The sequence below is a fragment of the Schistocerca serialis genome, chromosome 1 (genome assembly GCF_023864345.2).
Source record: "Schistocerca serialis cubense isolate TAMUIC-IGC-003099 chromosome 1, iqSchSeri2.2, whole genome shotgun sequence".
Lineage (NCBI taxonomy): Eukaryota > Metazoa > Arthropoda > Insecta > Orthoptera > Acrididae > Schistocerca > Schistocerca serialis.
The window spans coordinates 394,891,631-394,910,796 of NC_064638.1; the positions used below are offsets into that span (position 1 = coordinate 394,891,631).

At 43.7% G+C, this 19,166-nt stretch overlaps 1 protein-coding gene across 2 annotated transcripts in view; it reads right to left on the reverse strand.

Moving 5' to 3' along the window:
• LOC126471444 (dihydroxyacetone phosphate acyltransferase) overlaps nucleotides 1-19,166 on the reverse strand; it is a 128,809-nt gene that overhangs the window by 25,141 nt on the left and 84,502 nt on the right. The window contains exons 11-13 of one of the 2 annotated variants that reach the window (XM_050099636.1): nucleotides 18,717-18,881; nucleotides 18,059-18,228; nucleotides 17,912-17,970 (exon numbers count right to left, since the gene is read on the reverse strand). In XM_050099636.1, the coding sequence (XP_049955593.1) occupies nucleotides 17,912-17,970; nucleotides 18,059-18,228; nucleotides 18,717-18,881 (394 nt within the window). Of the gene's footprint in view, nucleotides 1-17,911; nucleotides 17,974-18,058; nucleotides 18,229-18,716; nucleotides 18,882-19,166 lie in introns of both variants that reach the window. The other variant, XM_050099627.1, reaches the window with a different exon arrangement.

Consider the following 19,166-nt stretch of genomic DNA (forward strand, 5'->3'; position numbering starts at 1 on the left):
TAACACAATACGTTTTAATATTTGACACAGTAATTAAATCACCAACTCCTGTTTTCTACAGATTACTTGTAGATCATGCAAAGAATAATGGTAGCTTCCAAAAATTCTCAAAAATGCATGTTTATTTGTGTTGATATACAGTGAAATTTAAGGGTGATGTATTACTCTACAAATGACTGTTTCCAAATCATAATCTCAGAGCACTTCGTAACAAAATTACTCAGAATGTTTATTTACGTTACAATTCAACTCTCCTTGGAGTCTCTCAGAATTCCTTCAAAATTTTTGTTCACTAGATCCTCTAAATTCCTTCAAAATTTTTGTACACTAGATCAACTGCCATGTCTGAATTTAATTTTAAGAGCTGGAACTGAGAGCATGGTCGGAACGCAAAAAACATTGGATTATAAGAGGAACACTTTTATTGACTCGTAACATCACAATATAGTACAGTGAAACTGTACTAATTTTCAACTGGAAATACTGTCTGAAATATTGTTCCATGCTGAAGCAGTAACAAAATGAAAAGAAAACATCGATACACTAAAAAATCTTATACGAAAGTGTACTGTTGTGTTTGTACTCTAAAATATGTCTGTGTTGTACAGTAAGATATTGGTGCTGTGAGTGAAAGTTGTATGACTCCCCACAATAGGTCAGGTGTGCACTACACAGAGAAAGCAGCTATCCGGATAGCAGAGTACTTATGGAGTGCACATGAAGCTTGTTTAGGCTATGCAGTAGTTTTAGGTACCATGATGAACATTCACCAGTCAATATGCAGCAAGGGAAGTCAGACCACATTCTGAATAAACACACATATGCTGTCAAAATTTTATCAGTAAATAGTCGAAGTATTTGTAACAAATTCCTAAATCTACTGCCCTCCAGGAAAATTCTCATGCTCAAATTATTCTCAGGACTGAGACCTGTCTGAAACCTGAAGTGGGAAGCTCTGAGATATTTAACAAATCATGGAATATATATCAGAAATGCAGGTTAGAGGCCATAGGAGGGGGAATGTTCATTGCAGTTGGCAAAAATATTGTTTCTGTTGAGTTTGAAGTTGAGTGTGACAGTAGAGTTATCTGGTGACATATAACAGGTAGGCGATAAGTTAATTGTTGGACATTTTCACCAGCCACCAAAATCCACTGTGACAGTTCCAGAATAATTCAAAGAAAGTCTACAGTCAGTAGCATGTAATACCCAGATTATGCAATACTATTTGGAGGAGGCTGTAACCTATCAAGTATAGACTGGGATGTCTTTGGATTCATTGCAGAGAGACACTCATGCAAAGTACTTTTGAACACTTTTCATGAAGACTGTTCTGAGCAGTTAGTTTGGCAGTCCAGGTGCAATGGAAATATCTTACACCTTGTAGCCACAAATAGGCCAGACCTTATCAACAACGTAAGTATAGAAATGGGGTTAGCACTCATGATGTCATTATAGCAGCTATGGTTATGAAAGTTAATAAATCAATTAAGAACAGTATGAGAATGTTTCTGATAGAAAGAGCAGATAAGCAGTTACTATCATCTCACTTAGACAGTGAATTGACATCACTTAGTTCCAGTAAGGTAGACACAGAGAGATTAGGTCAAAGTTTAAGCAGATTGTAAATCATAGTCCTGAGAAGTATGTGCCTAGTAAAGTGGATTAAGGACAGGAAAGACCTACCATGGTTTAATAACAAGATTCAGAAAATTCTGTGGAAGTGGAGGTTATTGCACTCTCAGTTCAAAAGAGAAAGAGCAAATGATGACAAGCAAAGGTCAATTGAGACCTGTGCGTCTGTAGAAAGATCTATGCGTGAAGCATAGAACCACTGCCACCACCATGCCTTAGCAAAAGATCTGGCAAAGAAGCAGAGGAAATTCTACTTCTATGTAAAATCCCTAAGTGGTTCTAAGGCTTCCATCCTGTCACTTGTTGACTTATCTGGAGTGGCAGTTGAAGAAAGCAAAACAAAAGCCAAAGTTTTAAATTTCCCATTCAAGAAATCATTCACACAAGAGAATCACACAAACATACTGTTGTTCAACAATCAAACAGACTCTCGTGTGGAAGACATAGCAATAAGCACCCCTGGCATGGAGAAACACCTGAAAGAATTGGAAACAAATAAGTCACCATGTCCGGATAGAATCCCAATTTGATTTTACAGAAAGTACTCTACAGCACTGACCCCTAACTTAGCTCGCATTTATTGTGAATCTCTTGCCCAGCAGAATTCCTGAACATATTCTCAGTTCGAGTCTAATGAATTTTCTTGAGACCAAGAAGCTTAATGTCCACAAATGAGCATAGTTTTAGAAAGTATTGGTCATGCAAAACTCGGTTTTCTCTTCTCTCACAAGATATACTGTGAACTATGGATGAAGGGCAGACAGACAGATTCCATATTTCTAGACTTCCGGAAAGGATTTGACAAGGTGTCCCATTGCATGCTGTTAAAGAAGGTTCGAGCATATAGAATATGTTCACAGATATGTGAGTGGTTTGCAGACTTTTTAAGTTATAGAACCCAGGACTGTTGTCATTCTCTATACACGTAAATGATTTGGCGGGCAGAGTGCGTAGCAATCTGCGATTGTTTGCTCATGATGCTGTGGTTTATAGCAAGGTGTTGAAGCTGAGTGACTTTAGGAGGATACGAGATGACTTAGACAAAATTTCTAGTTGGTGTGATGTTCTAAATGTAGAAAAATGTAAGTTAATGGGGGTGAGTAGGAAAAACAAAGCCATAATGTTCTGATACAACATTAGTAGTGTCCTGCTTGACACTGTCACGTCATTTAAATATCTGGGCATAACATTGCAAAGTGATATGAAATGGAACAGACATCTGAGGATTGTGGTAGGGAAGATGGATAATTGACTTCAGTTTATCAGGAGAATTCTAAGAAAAAGTGGTTCACCACATATAGGATGCTACTGCAACTTATTCTTGACAACTGCTCAAGTGATTGGAATCCATACCAGGTCAGATTAAAGGAAGACATCAAAGCAATTCAGAGGCAGGCTCCTAGATTTGTTTCTAGTAGGTTCGAACAACACCCAAGTGTTATGGAGATGCTTCGGGAAGTCAAATGGGAATCCCTGTAGGGAAGGCAACATTATTTTCCAGGAACCCTATTGAGAAAATTTAGAGAACTGACATTTGAAGCTCATTGTAGAATGATTCTGCTGCCTCCAACAGATATTGTGCATACAGACCACAAAGATAAGATACGAGTAATTAGGGCTCATACGGAGGCATATAGACAGTCATTTTTCCCTCGCTCTTTTTGTGAGTGAAACAGGAAAGGAAATGACTAGTACTGGTATGGGGGTACCCTCTGCCATGCACCACGTGGTGGATTGCAGAGTATCTAAGTAGATGTATATGTATATGTAGGTCAGCTGCACATACCTTATTACAGTATTGCAGTGCCACAGAACTGATTTGCAATTAACTGTTTAAAACATGAGGTCACACAGTAAAAAAAATTTCTGTTCTTAAGGAGGATGAGAAAATCTGTATTGAGATTTTGCCGAGCAGCTAACCACCTTGATTTTGTCGTTATGTACTGCCATTATCTATCCACAAAATGTCCTTTTGGGTAGACACAAAACTTTGTTATATGTATTAAAAGGCTACATGAAATGCATTTTCTCCATTTACATGGTGTACATAAAGTCTGGGAACACTTTCAATTATTTATTGCACAAGAACCAAACATTGTACAGATGTCATACATATGTCATTTTGAAGAGAAACCCTGAAAGTTTTTTTTCCCCCATGTATACTGCCACAGCGTAGTTTGGTAATTTGCCGATAGTCAGCGCTAGTCGCAAACGTGGCGAGTTCAGGAGCGGAGTGAGCTTTCTGTGTGTTGTAGAGCACTTGTTTTTGTTGAACTCCAGCTGTTCAACGGATGTTTAGAACCAAGTATGGTAAGAAGCCAACAACAAGGAAAGCCATTTACCACTGGCACAACAAATTCGTTACAATGGGTTGCTTGTGCCCAGCAAAGGGAAGCAGACTTCTCAGTGCTGGTGAAGTGAATGTGGAGCATGTACGAGAGACATTCATAAGGAGTCCAAAGAAATTGGTGCATCATGTATCACGTGAACTCAAAATGGCTCCAATGACTCTCCGTTCATCTTTCAGCAGGATGGGCCCACCCAGTTTTCATCGTGAAGTTCGTGGGTACCTGAACAGCTGCATCGATGGATCAGCTGTGCTACAGAAGGGGACTGCTGTTTCATGAAATGGCCTCCCTGATCACCAAATCTCACTCCGTGTGACTTTTTTCAATGGGGACACATTAAAGATCTGATGTATGCACCGCCTCTACCATGTGATGCAGCAGAGCTCTGGGGGAGAATATGGGAAGTGACTGCCACAGTCAACAATGCCATGCTGGGACAGGTATGGCAAGAATTCAATTATGTATTGATGTCTGCTGGGTCACTCATGGTTAGCATATCGAATGTTTGTAAAAAAACTTTCAGAGTTTCTCTTCAAAATGCAATATGTACTGACATCTGTACAGTGTTTAGTTCTTGTGTAACAAATACTTGAAAGTGTTCCCGGACTTAATGTACATCCTGTCCCTGTGCTACTTGAGCTGCAGGTTCATTGTCTTTGTTGCCCATCATCACATTTCTCATTCTATCAGTTCCTTCACTTACAACATCAACAATTTGATCATCAGTTAATTCTTCTTCTATTGTGCAGTCAATGTCAGCCATACTGATCCACTTACAGATGTCACTGGGCTCAGTGTACGGTTTTAAGGTTTACAAATGCCTCAAAACTGCTGAAGTGTCTGTATCTTCACTTTCATCACTTGTCGCGTGGTCTGTTTCATCTTGATTCCTGTCACTTGTTTGTTTTGAGGTCTCATCTTTAGTCTCATTCATTTCTGGCCACAGTTTGTATCAAGAATTTTCAAGCATTTATGCAGACATTTCATCCCAAACTTTGGCAATTGTATAAAAACATTTTTTACATTTATTGGTTTCATCAGTTGAAGTAAGCTGTTGCCTTCTTGTGTCCTCTCCAATACCGATCAGAGTATTTTCGACAATATCACCTCAGCCACTCAATGAGCTCCTGGTCCATGGGCTGGGTTAGACATGTTGTGTCGGGAGGAAGAAATACAGCTTTTATTTCACCATTTGAAGTTGTTCTTCAGATGGATGAGATGTCGCATTGTCGAGTATCAATATGGCATGTTTAGAGAGTTTCTCCCCCCCACCCTCCCTCTTAAGTATTTTGAATGGCAGTGACTAATTGGTCACGAAACCATTTGTTAAAGAGATTGGATTCCCACAAACATTGGCCATCTTCTGACTGCTATTAGCAGTACTACAGACAACAATAGTAATTCTATCTTTGGCAAGTTTTGTACCTGTTATAGACTGACTCTGCATTGCAAGAATTCCTGTACAGAGCATTTTGTAGTTTAAGAGACTGATCAATTTCATATGCCTGATCAGTCATCAGGTCAAGCTTTTTGACTAAGCTTTCAAATTTCAGAATAAATTCATTGGCAGCTGTTTCATCAGCACACAGCTTCTCACCCAAAATAATTACATTTTGAATGGTGTGTAATTTTTTTCGCCCACTGTGAACTTTCCATTTTCACATAATTTTTCATACAAAATCAGTGCCTTTTTTTTACTGACTGATCCACTCAACAGAGATCCTTTTCTCCTGTCCTGCTCAAACCACACACACAAAACAATGTCTAGAATTCTTCAAAATATTGCATATTTTCAGTCCTTTCACATCATCAATTGTCATTGTATGGCTTTCAAGAGTTTTCAATGAAAATAATCAATTATTGGTAACATAAAGTAAATGGATAGATAAAAAATCTACTCACCTAGGGACACACAAAAGGCTTTAACTTTTACAAGCTTCTGGCAGAAGAGTTGAAAGGAGAGCAAGATGGGTGGAGGAAAAGGACTGGAGAGGTTCAGGGAAAGGGGTATGGTTCAGAAAAGTCACCCAGAACCCTGGGTCAGGGAAGACTTACCACACGGGATGAGAAGGAAAGACTGATTCTTTCTTTCCTTCTCATCCTGTCCGGTAAGTCCCACCTGGCCTGGTTTCTGTGTGACTTTTCTGAACCATACCCCTTTCCCTGAACCTCTCCAGTCCTTTTGCTTCAACTCTCTTCCTTCCCCTTGAACTCTTCTGCTAGGAGGAGGAGGAGGAGGAGGAGGAGTAGGAGGAGGAGGAGTAGGAGGAGTGCACGCACGCACGGCTGCTTGAGTCCGCATCTGACATGAGCAGCAATCCGGGGTGGGAGGTGGAAGTAAGGAGGTGGCAACAGACAAGAAGAGGGGAAGATACAGGATAGGGTTGGAAGACGATGTGGTGTTGCAGTGGGGGCAAGCAGGCACGTGGTGGAGATAGGATAGGGCTGATAGGTGCAGAGTTGGAAGGCTGTGCTGGGAGGAGGGCGGAAAGGAGGAGAGAGATATAGAGAAGGGGAAAAGACTATACTCTGATGGAAATTAGTTTGTGACTGACAGATTGCAGTGGCAGGCAATGGTGTTGCCAGCATACAGCCAGCCAAGCTTCAAGATGTGCTGAACATACCTACAAAACAAGCAGCACACAAGCACATTGAATTTCAGAAAGGATTGGACAACGGCTGGCCCCTAGCACTGGACTCACTGAAATCTAAATTACAAAGTAATTTTCATCAGAGTACTATAGGTACACTGGTGGAATAGAAGGTGCACATAGGACTGGAGTGAGAGGATGGAAGGTGGTAGAGGGCAGAAACCAGCAAAGGCAGAAGCCAAGGAGGTTATGAGAATGAAGGATACGTTGCGGGGAGAATTCCCACTTGCAAATTCAGGAAAGCTGGTGTTGGTAGGAAGGATACTGATGGCACATGCTGTGGAGCAGTCATTAAAATGAAGCAAGTTGTGTTGGACAGCACATTCAGCAACTGGATGGTCCATCTGTCTCTTGGGCAATCTGGCAGAGGCCATTCATATGGACGGACAGCTTGTTAGTTATTATGCCCACATAGAAAACAACGTAGTGGTTGCAATTTAGTTTGTAGATAATACAGCCACTTTCACAGGTAGCTCTGCCTTTGATGGGATGGGAGATGCCTGTGACAGGACTGGAGTAAGTGGTAGTGGACGAATGTACAAGATAGGTCGTACATCTAGGTCTGTTGCAGAGGTATTAGTAATGAGGGAAGGAGTTGAGAGCAGGGGTGGAGTAGGGATGGACAGGGATATTGTACTGGTTCGGTGTGCGGCAGAGAGGGGTGGTGAGGGTAGTGCGTAGGATATTCCTCATTTCAGGGCACGAAGAGAGGTAATTAAAATCCTGGCACAGAATGTGATTCAATTGCTCCTGCATTGGGTGGACCTGAGTCATGAGAGGAGTGCTCCTTTGTGACCAGACAGTGGGCATGTGGGAAATGGTAAGTGACTGGAGAGACAAGGGGCAGGATAATTTCGGTCTGCAAAGGCCTCAGTGAAATCTTACACAACTCGGGACAGGAACAATTGAATTACATTTTCCATTCTACTACCTCTCATCATGCCTGAAATGATGAATATCTTATCCACTATCCTCCCTACCTCTCCCACAGTGGTATTCCGCCACCCACCAAACCTACACAATATCTTTGTCCATCCCTACTCTGTCCCTGCTCCCAGTCCCTTGGTTCAGGGCTCATATCCCTAAAAACTGACCTAGATGCAAAATATTATTAAAACAATAACTTTTTCGTTGCAGCGGACTCTTCTCAAGAAATTTCGGTTATCAACTTTCTCCTCTGAATGCGAGAATATTTTGTTGATGCCAACCTAGATCACCGTAGAGAAATGATCACCATAATAAAATAAGGGAAATCAGAGCTCGCACCAAAAGATTCAGGTGTTCATTTTCTCTGTGCACTGTACAAGATTGGAATAATAAAGAATTATTGAGAAGATGGTTTGATGAATCCTCTGCCAGGCACTTAAACATGTTCTTTTTTAAATTTTTTTTTAGGGCGCAAAACTGCTATGGTCATTACCGCCCGGTCCGTGACAGGAAAAGGTAAAACATGAAAATGGAAACCAGCAGCAATGGGAACGAAACAAAAAATTGGAGAAACTAAAAGCAGAAGGAAAGCTTAAAAAACCACTACAGAAAGGGATTGGTTGTCCCCAAAAAAGCTTCAAATGACTGACGTCATCTCACTGTCACTAATAAAGTCGAGAACGCGAACGCCTGAGCGCGTTTCATCTGCTAAAATGGATGATATTTCAGGTGACAACTGTAGACGGGCACGTAACGGAGTAAAATAGGGGCACTCAAGTAAAAGGTGTCTTAACGTCCACAGCTGAGAGCAGTGGGGACAGAGTGGGGGAGGATCGCTGCTTAAAAGATGTCGATGGCTAAAAAGACAGTGCCCTATCAGGAGTCTAGTTAAAATTACCTCCTCCCGACGATGCGTTCGAGAGGAAGAGGTCCAAGCACAGGGAAGAGCTTTCATGTCCCGCAATTTATTATGGGGAAGTGTCGACCAATGTGCATGCCATAAAAGAACAACACGACGACATAAAACACTCCGTGGATCGGCGAAGGGAATCGGGCAAATAGCTGGCCGAAAAAGAGAGACTGCAGCCTTGGCCGCTATATCGGCCGTCTCATTTCCACAGGTACCAACATGTCCTGGGATCCAGAGGAACACCACCGAGACGCCCCCCCAAGTGGAGCAAGCGTAGGCAGTCCTGAATCCGGTGGACCAGAGGGTGGACAGGGTAGAGAGCTTGGAGACTGAGGAGAGAGCTGAGACAATCTGAACAGATGACATACTGTATCCGCTGATGAAGATGGATGTATTGGACAGCCTGGAGAACAGCGTAAAGCTCCTCAGTATAAACCGAACACTGGTCAGGAAGCCAAAATCGATTTGGGGCGTCGCCAACAATATAGGCACTCCCTACACCAAATGATGTTTTTCAGCCATCAGTGTAAATAAATGTGGCATCCTTCATTTGTGCGCACAGAGCAGAAAATGCCCGATGATAAACAAGTGAAGGGGTACCATCCTTGGGAAACTGACAAAGATCACAGAGCAGGCAGGTCCGGGGACGGAGCCAAGGTGGTGCTGTACCCCAAGTTGTCAAGAAAGTTTTAGGAAAGCGGAAGGAAAGAGAATGGAGCAGTTGACGGAAGCGGACTCCCAGTGGTAGTAGGGAGGAAGGGCGGCCTGCATACCCTAAATCCAAGGAGGCGTCGAAAAAAATGTCATGGGCCGGATTAGTGGGCATGGAAGACAAACAGCTAGCATAACGACTTAGAAGGACAGCTCGCCGATTGGACAGCGGAGGCTCAGCAGTCTCAGCATAAAGGCTTTCCACAGGGCTGGTGTAAAAAGCTCCAGACACTAAACGTAATCCACGATGGTGGATAGAGTCGAGACGCCGAAGAATAGACGGTCGAGCAGAGGAGTAAACTATGCTTCCATAGTCCAATTTCGATCACACTAAGGCGCAATAGAGGCAGAGAAGGACCACTCGGTCCGCTCCCCAGGAGGTACCATTCAGGACACGGAGGGTGTTGAGGGATCGCAGACAGCGAGCTGAAAGATAGGAAACGTGGGAGGACCAGCACAGTTTTCTGTCAAATATAAGACCCAAGAATTTAGCGATGTCCGAAAACGGAAGGTTGACAGGTCCTAGATGTAAGGAAGGTGGAAGAAACTCCGTACGATGCCAAAAATTAACACAAATGGTCTTACTGGGAGAAAAGCGGAAGCCTGTTTCGATGCTCCAAGAGTGGAGGCGATCGAGACAGCCTTGAAGGCGTCGTTTGAGAAGGCTGGTCCGTTGAGAGCTGTAGTAGATCGCAAAATCGTCCACAAAGATGGAGCCCGAGACATCAGGAAGGAGACAATCCATAATTGGATTTATGGCAAGGGCAAACAGTACAACACTTAGCACAGAGCCCTGGGGTACCCCGTTTTCTTGGGAGAAAGTACGGGAGAGAGTAGTGTTCACCCGCACTCTAAATGTGCGCTGTGCCATAAATTTGCGAAGAAAAAGGGGCAACCGATCGCAAAAGCCCCAAGAGAACAGTGTACGGAGGATGCCTGTCCTCCAACAGGTATCGTATGCTCTCTCCAGATCAAAAAATATTGCTACTGTTTGGCGTTTCTGGAGAAAATTGTTCATGATATAAGTGGAGAGAGCAACAAGATGATCAACTGCAGAACGATGCTTTTGGAAACCGCATTGGGCAGGTGTTAAAACACTGCGGGACTCCAGCCACCAAGCTAAACGGCAATTCACCATACACTCCAAAACTTTACATACACTACTTGTGAGAGAAATGGGGCGATAGCTAGAGGGGAGATGTTTGTCCTTTCCAGGTTTCAGAACAGGAACGACGATAGCTTCCTGCCATTGTCTGGGAAAAGTACTGTCGGTCCAAATTCGATTATAAAGGCGAAGGAGGTAACGCAGACTATGGTATGATAAATGCAGCAACATTTGGATGTGGATACCATCCGGTCCTGGGGCGGAGGAGCGAGAAGAAGAGAGTGCATGTTGAAGTTCCTGCATGGAGAAAACAGTATTGTAGCTTTCGCGGTTTTGAGAGGAGAAAGCAAGAGGTCGCACTTCCACTGCACGTTTCTTCGGGAGAAACGCTGGCAGGTAATTTGAAGAGCTCTAAATCTCAGCAAAGTGTTGACGCAGTGAGTTAGAAATTGCGACGGGGTCCACTAATGTATCGTACACGACAGTGAGCCCAGAGAGCGAAGAGAAAGTAGGCGCGCCTGATAACTGTCGAATCCGACTCCAAACTTCCGAGGAGGGAGTGAAGGTGTTAAATGAGCTAGTAAAGAAGTCCCAGCTTGCCTTCTTGCTATCGCATATGACGCGACAGCACCGCGCACGGAACTGCTTATAGCGGATACAGTTGACCAATGTAGGATGGTGTCTGAAAACGCGAAGAGCACGTAGCCTCTCACGTATTGCGTCACGGCATGCCTCGTTCCACCAAGGAACTGGGGGTCGCCGGGGCAATTAGGAGGTGCGAGGTATTGAACATTCCGCAGCTGTAAGAATAACGTCTGTAATACGAGTGACCTCATCGTCGACGCTAGGAAAGTGACGGTCATCGAATGTCGCTAGAGACGAAAAAAGTGTCCAATCGGCTTGGGCAAACTTCCAGCGTCTCGGGTGCATATATGGCAGTTGTGGCTGAAATCTAAGGACACATGGAAAGTGGTCACTTGAGTGTGTATCAGCAAGGGCGAACCATTCGAAGCGCCGAGCTAGCGGAACAGTACCAACCAAAAGGTCCAAATGAGAGAAATTTGTCGTGGAGGCAGACAAAAATGTGGGGTCCCCAGTGTTGAGGCAAAAAAGATCCACTTGGTGGAAGACGTCTAGCAATAGTGAGCCACGCGGACAAGAATGTGGAGATCCCCAAAGCAGGTGGTGGGCATTGAAGTCCCCAACCAGCAAATAGGGGGGTGGAAGGTGACCAAGAAGTGACTGTGGACGATGGAATGTATACAGTACAAAGAGAGAAGGTGTATCCAGAAAGGGAAAGATGGACAGCGACTGCTTGGAAGGAAGTGTTTAAGGGGATTGTGTGATAATGGAGAGTATTATGGAGGAGAATCATGAGTCCTCCATGGACTGGAGTGCCTTCAACAGAGGGGAGATCAAATCGGACTGACTGAAAATGGGGGAAAACAAAGCTGTCGTAGGGACGCAGCTTTGTTTCCTGAAGACAGAAGATGACCGGCGAGTAGGATCGTAAGAGGATCGTCAATTCATCCCGATTGGCTTGAATGCCGCGGACATTCCAATGGATAATGGACATAGGGTGGACAGAAAATGGAAGAATAGGACCAAGGTTGCTGTCAACTCAACAACTGCTCAGAGCTTGCGACCGACAGCGTGGAACGGCACTCAGCCAAAGGCAGAAGATCCTGATCCATAGGTTGTTCAGGAGCAGCTCCTGCCACCAGTGATCGGCCGGTTGATCGGCCGCCAGCAGTGCGCCTCGGTGACACAGAAGACGGTCGAGGACGGTTACCACCAGGTGGTGCTGTAGATGAGACACGCGTGATGGAGAAGGAGAGGAACTGGGTTTCTTATTAGCCTTCTTGGAAACATGATGTTTAGATGAAGGAGGAACCGATGGTTGTAGAGTTGGGGTACGTAAAAAATCTTCACGAGTATGCTCTTTTTTGGAAGTCCGGGTGTCTGATTTTTGGGATCGAGATTTAGCGGAACCCGATGAAGGGTGAGCCATAGAGTGAGCAGGCGAAAGTGGGGAGGTGGAACGGGCGATCTTTGCGCTGGACGATCTGACGACCGTGTCACTAAAGGTGAGATCACAAGTCTGCGTGGCTGCCTCCTTTGTTGGCCGAGGAGAGGCAAGGACAGTGCTGTATTTTCCTGTCTGAGGCACAGTGGGCTTTCGACTGGCGAATAATTTTCGAGCAGCAAAGGTCGACACCTTTTCCTTCACTCTGATTTCCTGAATGAGCTTTTCGTCTTTAAAAATGGGGCAATCTCGAGAGGAAAGAGCGTGGTCACCCATAGAGTTGATGCAACGAGGGGACGGAGGTGGACAAGCACCCTCATGGGCATCCTTACCACACGTAACACATTTGGCCGGGTTGGAACAGGACTGGCTGGTATGACTGAACCGCTGGCACTGATAGCAACGCGTAGGGTTTGGGACGTAGGGGTGAACGGAAATTATCTCATAGCCCGCTTTGATTTTCGATGGGAGTTGAACTCTGTCAAATGTCAAGAAGACAGTACGGGTTGGAACGATGTTCGTGTCAGCCCTTTTCATAACTCTATGAACAGCCGTTACGCCCTGGTCAGACAGGTAGTGTTGAATTTCCTCGTCAGACAGGTAGTGTTGAATTTCCTCGTCAGACAATCCGTCGAGGGAGAGTGTATAAATGACTCCACGTGAGGAATTTAAAGTGCGGTGCACTTCCACCCGGACAGGGAAGATGTGGAGCAGTGAAGTACGCAGCAATTTTTGTGCCTGGAGGGCACTGACTGTTTCTAACAAGAAGGTGCCATTCCGTAATCTGGAACAAGACTTTACAGGACCTGCAATTGCGTCGATACCTTTCTGAATAATGAAAGGGTTGACCGTGGAGAAGTCGTGACCTTCGTCAGACCGAGAAACAACAAGGAACTGTGGCAACGATGGAAGAACTGTCTGTGGCTGAGACTCAGTGAACCTACACTTGTGAGCAGACATAGTGGAATATGAGGAAACCATTGCGGAAGAATCCCCCACGATTACCGGCGTCTCCGATGGCGCGCTCCTCCCTTGTGGGGGTCCTCTCTGAGGGCACTCCCGCCTTAGGTGATTGTTCACACCTCCCAAGAAACGGACGGAGGGACCAATCGTAAACATGATTTGCAGAGTATCCATGTAGACGTAGATGGACACATGTCCCACACATCCTCCTACTACCATCTACTGTAGCTCCGTCACAGGCATCTCCTATCCCATCAACGGCAGTGCTACCTGTGAAAGCAACCAAGTAATCTACAAACTAAGCTGCAACCATTGTGCTGCTTTCTAAGTCAGCATGACAACTAACAAGCTATCTGTCCATATGAATGGCCACCACCAAATTAGCCAAGTGACAGCTGGATCACCCAGATGATGAACATGCTGCCCGACAAGATGTGCTTCCTGAAGTGACTGCTTCACAGCCTGCACCATCTGAATCCTTCCTACCAACACCAACTTTTCTCTCCCTACAGCATATCCTTCATTCTCATAATACCCATGGCCTCAGTCTTTGCTAGTCACTGTCCAATCACCTTTCCCCTTTCCTGCTCCCACTTCAGCCCAACACAAGCCTTCTATTCCATTAGCACACCTACTACTAGGCGTTTCCCCTTGTCTTGTCCTCTCTCTCTCTCTCTCTCTCTCTCTCTCTCTCTCTCTCTCTCTAACCCAACCGTCTCCCTTCCCCCTCTCCCAGCACAGCCTGCTGACTCTGCACCTAGCTACTCTACCCTGTCTCCACCACATCCCTGCTCACTCACACTGCAGCACTTCATCTTCCCCACACCTACCCTGCCGTCCCGCCCGTTTCCCACCCTATGCCAACACCTTACCCTCACTACCTGAACATTGTTGCCCTACTCAGAAACAGGTGCACCCTGGAGTTGGGCCTGAGAGGCTGTAGCCAGTAGTCGTGTGTGTGTGTGTGTGTGTGTGTGTGTGTGTGTGTTCAAAAGCTAAAAGTTTAGCAACGTTTTCATCATGTCTGACTTATTTTACTAATAATTTTTCAATGAAAAATGATATTCCCAAGCTGTTCATGTTTGTATTTTCAGTGACAATATCCTTTGGTAATAAGCAATGTTATACATATTTCTTATTTTTTGACTTTATTCACTTAACTGGCACTGTTGCAGATAAAGTATAAAATTCACTCTGATTGATAAAATTTATAACTTGATTCATCACAGATTTGGGTGATTGTCAGGAGAGTGCCAAACCAACTATCGGTGGGGCAGTTTGTGTTAGGAAGCATCCATGTGATAATTGATGTGAGCAATAGGACTGTGGATTCATGATGAGACAATCGAAGAAATGACTGCCTCACAGTCGTAAATTCTTTTATAGTCGGTAACCTACTGGCTGGGGCTGTGACACTCCAGTCTCTTTTCCATGCTGCTAAGGATCAGTGATGTAATGTCACCTGCCTGTCAGACTCCAGTATCTTTATTTCCAAGAGCATCGTTCCCAGTAACCTCTTGGGGGGAAAAGATCCACAATTTCATTCTCCAGTACCCCAACATGACTGGGGAGCACTGGAATACTACCTTCTTCTCACTGCCTTGAGGTTCTAGGAGGAGATTTTATATGTGCGTTATCAATAGACGTCAGAAATAGTAAAGGCCTATAGGCTGCTCATGGAGTCATGCTGATTAGGAAAAATTTGTGATTGGGTGTGGATGTAATGAAGAGCCTGCAAGATGGCCACCAATTCCACTGTAAAACAGTGCATGCACTAGACTAGGAGTGTCACTGCTCCTATTGTACATAAATACATAACCTGTCCGGTCTTCAATTCTTGAGCCAACCACATAAGTACACTACTGGCCTTCAAAATTGCTACACCAAGAAGAAATGCAGATGATAAACGGTTATTCATTGGACAAATATATTATAGTAGAACTGACATGTGATTACATTTTCACGTAATTTGGGTGCATAGATCCTGAGAAATCAGTAGCCAGAACAACCACCTCCAGCCGTAATAACAGCCTTGATACGCCTGGGCATTGAGTCAAACCGAGCTTGGATGGCGTGTACAGGTACAGCTGCCCATGCAACTTCAACACAATACCACAGTTCATCCAGAGTAGTGACTGGCGTATTGTGAGGAGCCAGTTGCTCGGCCACCACTGACCAGACTTTTAATTGGTGAGAGATCCGGAGAATGTGCTGGCCAGGGCAGCAGTCGAACATTTTCCATATCCACAAAGGTCCGTACAGGACCTGCAACATGCAGTTGTTCATTATCCTACTGAAATGTAGGGTTTTGCAGGGATCGAATTAAGGGTAGAGCCACGGGTTGTAACACATCTGAAATGTAACACCCACTGTTCAAAGTGCCGTCAGTGAACAAGAGGTGACCGACACGTGTAACCAATGGCACCCCGTACCATCACGCCGGGTGATACACCAGTATGGCGATGACGAATACACGCTTCCAATGTGCATTCACCGCGATGTTGCTGAATACGAATGCAACCATCATGATGCTATAAACAGAACCTGGATTCATCCGAAAAAATGACGTTTTGCCATTCGTGCACCCAGGTTCGTTGTTGAGTACACCATCGCAGGCGCTCCTGTCTGTGATGCAGCGTCAAGGGTAACCGCAGCCATGGTCTCCGAGCTGATAGTCCATGCTGCTGCAAACATCGTCGAACTGTTCGTGCAGATGGTTGTTGCCTTGCAAACGTCCCCATCTGCTGACTCAGAGATCGAGACGTGGCACTACGATCCGTTACATTGATGCGGATAAGATGCCTGTCATCTCGACTGCTAGTGATACGAGGCCGTTGGGATCCAGCACAGCTTTCCGTATTACCCTCCTGAACCCACCGATTCCATATTCTGCTAAAAGTCATTGGATCTCGACCAACGCGAGCAGCAATGTCGCGATACGATAAACCGCAATCACGATAGGCTACAATTCGACCTTTATCAAAGCCGGAAACGTGATGGTATGCATTTCTCCCCATTACATGAGGCATCACAACAACGTTTCACCAGGCAACGCCGGTCAACTGCTGTTTTTGTATGAGAAATCGGAGTGATCCTCTCTGCAACTGGCGCAGTAACACAGTTGTACACAGGAGTACCTGTGTGCAATGGTTGTTTGTAATATCCACAGGTGGATTCATGTCTACACCTAGACAAGATGGCCATATTTCACACACTTTAAACATTTCATGACAGGTGGCACAGAGTTTTCCATCACAACTGTAAACTATAACTCAACTTTATCTAGTAAAGTGACCCACAAATGCTTCAGTGTCTACTTTGTCTACCTGATGCCGACCCCCCCTCCCCCCCCCCCCAAATGGACTGGCTATGATGTTGGGAACTTAATGACCTACCTGCAGTCATTACTGCTCAAATTTTTGAAAATAAAGTGGAGGTCCAAGCCAGTATGCATGCCATTTGTGGATAAACCAAAAGGCGTGTAGGATTTAACAGAAACAGTACAACTGAGTAACTGAAAGTGGAAATCAAAAGAATGACTGAGTCAACATCAACCAGAGCATCCACTGGAGGTGAAACCAAAGGGAAATAGTCAGAAAAGAAATGCTGCAATGACTTGGGGACCCAAGCTCACCTCGTAAGTACCCATACATGAGTTGGGAGCTATAGAGAGTGAGGGGGAGGGGAGTAAAAGATGGGCAATGGCATCAAAGGAGACAATCAAGATTTTAAAAAAATGAAGTCTGTACCCATTTTCAATTTGCAAGAATAGCAGAAATTTTTGAAGAAAAATATATTTTGAGTGAGAATGAGTGTGAATAATTTTTGTACAAAAGTGCTAATACCTATAATTTCCTATATTACTTTTCTTTATTATTTTATATTGGTGCTTGCTGCAGATGCTAAATATTATTGAAGTATGGACTTCAGTAACTGGAGAAAAAGTAAGATAAGACTGAAGGTGCCATAGTGATGTAGCTATTAGAGGCTGAGCACAGCTAGTAGAGACCGAGCACAAAGTCAGATTAGGGAAGGATATGGTAGGAAATAGGTCATATTTGTTTCACAGACATCACTCAGCATTTAAGAAAACAATATAAAACTTAATCTGAATGATCAGATGAAGATGGAGATTCCGCTGCCCTTCAGTAATTGGAAGCTAGCAACTGAAGTTGAATTTTCGAACAAAATCAATAAGCATTTTCCACATAACTGAGTGCAACATTGTGGACTATTATGTTGTTTATATTATTAGTCCTATGACTATGATTTTCATTTATCATTGATGTGCAACTGATAACATAAAACTATGCAAGCAGATGACTAAGAACAACAATGAGGGATAGGTAGATGACAGGTACACACTGCGACATGTAGAGTAACAGCCATGTCCAAGCACAACAAAATAATTTACGTGGTGGTAGCAATAATGAGGAGCTGTATTTAGCACAAATCAATTTTATCTTAAATTAATGATGAAGCTTTTCCTACTACATTATAAACCGACAATTTTTAAACGATTTTTTGAGACTAATTGTTGCAGAATTTTCCAATTGTGATTCTAGCATTTACCTTATTAATTTAAATGTTCTATAGGTCTTTTTACACAACAGATTGACTATTGAAAGTGCTTACCTAACTCATGTATAATACTTGACAATGTACTTTCATTCTTCTGATACTTTATTTCTTCACTGCTAAAACAAATGAAAAAGAAACGTAGGTTAGTGGTTTTACAGGTGTAAACAAGGTAAGTGTTGTGTAAGTTTGGATCACACAAACCTCTTTAGTTTTGTCACTGCCTGAAGTAATACCAGTGATTTCAGTGCTGAAGCCAGCATATCTAATGAGAGAGAATAAGGGTGGCTAATTTCTCCTTTGAGTAGAAGTTCCTCCAGTTCCTTCTGAGCTTGTTGTAATAGCACTTTCTCTGTGCAGGGAACTGCAGCATGCTTGAAAACAGGAGTACATCTATTAATCACCGACAGTGACACCGTATGGTAAAGCACAACCATAGATAAAAATTTACTGTGCAGAAAAACTGAAAGTACTATCACACACCTAAGTATCCATCTGATCAAATATCACAAACATTGAATTGCCTTCCTTATTTTTTACAGAAACATTTTTTTAGCTTTTTGGATGAAAATTTTACTGACTGTAATTGTCTGACAATTTTATCTCATGGGAATTTAACACCATTACTACTTCTAGTAAAAACACAAACATCACAACCGAAAAGTTTACCTATCAAAATATTCACTAATTATCATTCACAGGCAAATATCTGCAACATAGTCACACTCAGAATAAATTCTAAAACACACATATTCAAAAGTCTAAATACATCATATATTTAGAGACAGTACTGGAAAAATACTTTTCTTTTTTTCAAAATAGATAGAGATAATGAAAAATTAAAAACACTCAGTGAACTAACCTTTCGTACAACATGAAAAAATATGAAATACCCTTCAAGGAAAGGTTGCAGTAAATTGCAGAAGATCTCTCTCAGTTTACGATGATTACCCAGTGCCAAGTTTCCTAATGCCGATGTCTCAATAATATTCAGAAGATCTAGTTGTTTCAATGCGTCTTCAAATTCCTGAAAAACAGGCATTTAAATCATATGGTAAGGAAAGTCCTGACTGAATGTCAATAATTTAAGAGTAAGGGAGATAACTTACTCAATAGCAGAAGTATTGAGTCATCGACAGGGTGCACCCCCCCCCCCCCCCCCGCCACACACACACACACACACCACACACACACACACACACACACATAAGGGGAAGGGTAGCTGGTGGCTCAGTGGGGGACAGCAGGTACCTGGGATAGAAACGTGTGACGGAGAGAGAACAGGTGCAACAGATAGGAATGTGGCGCAAGA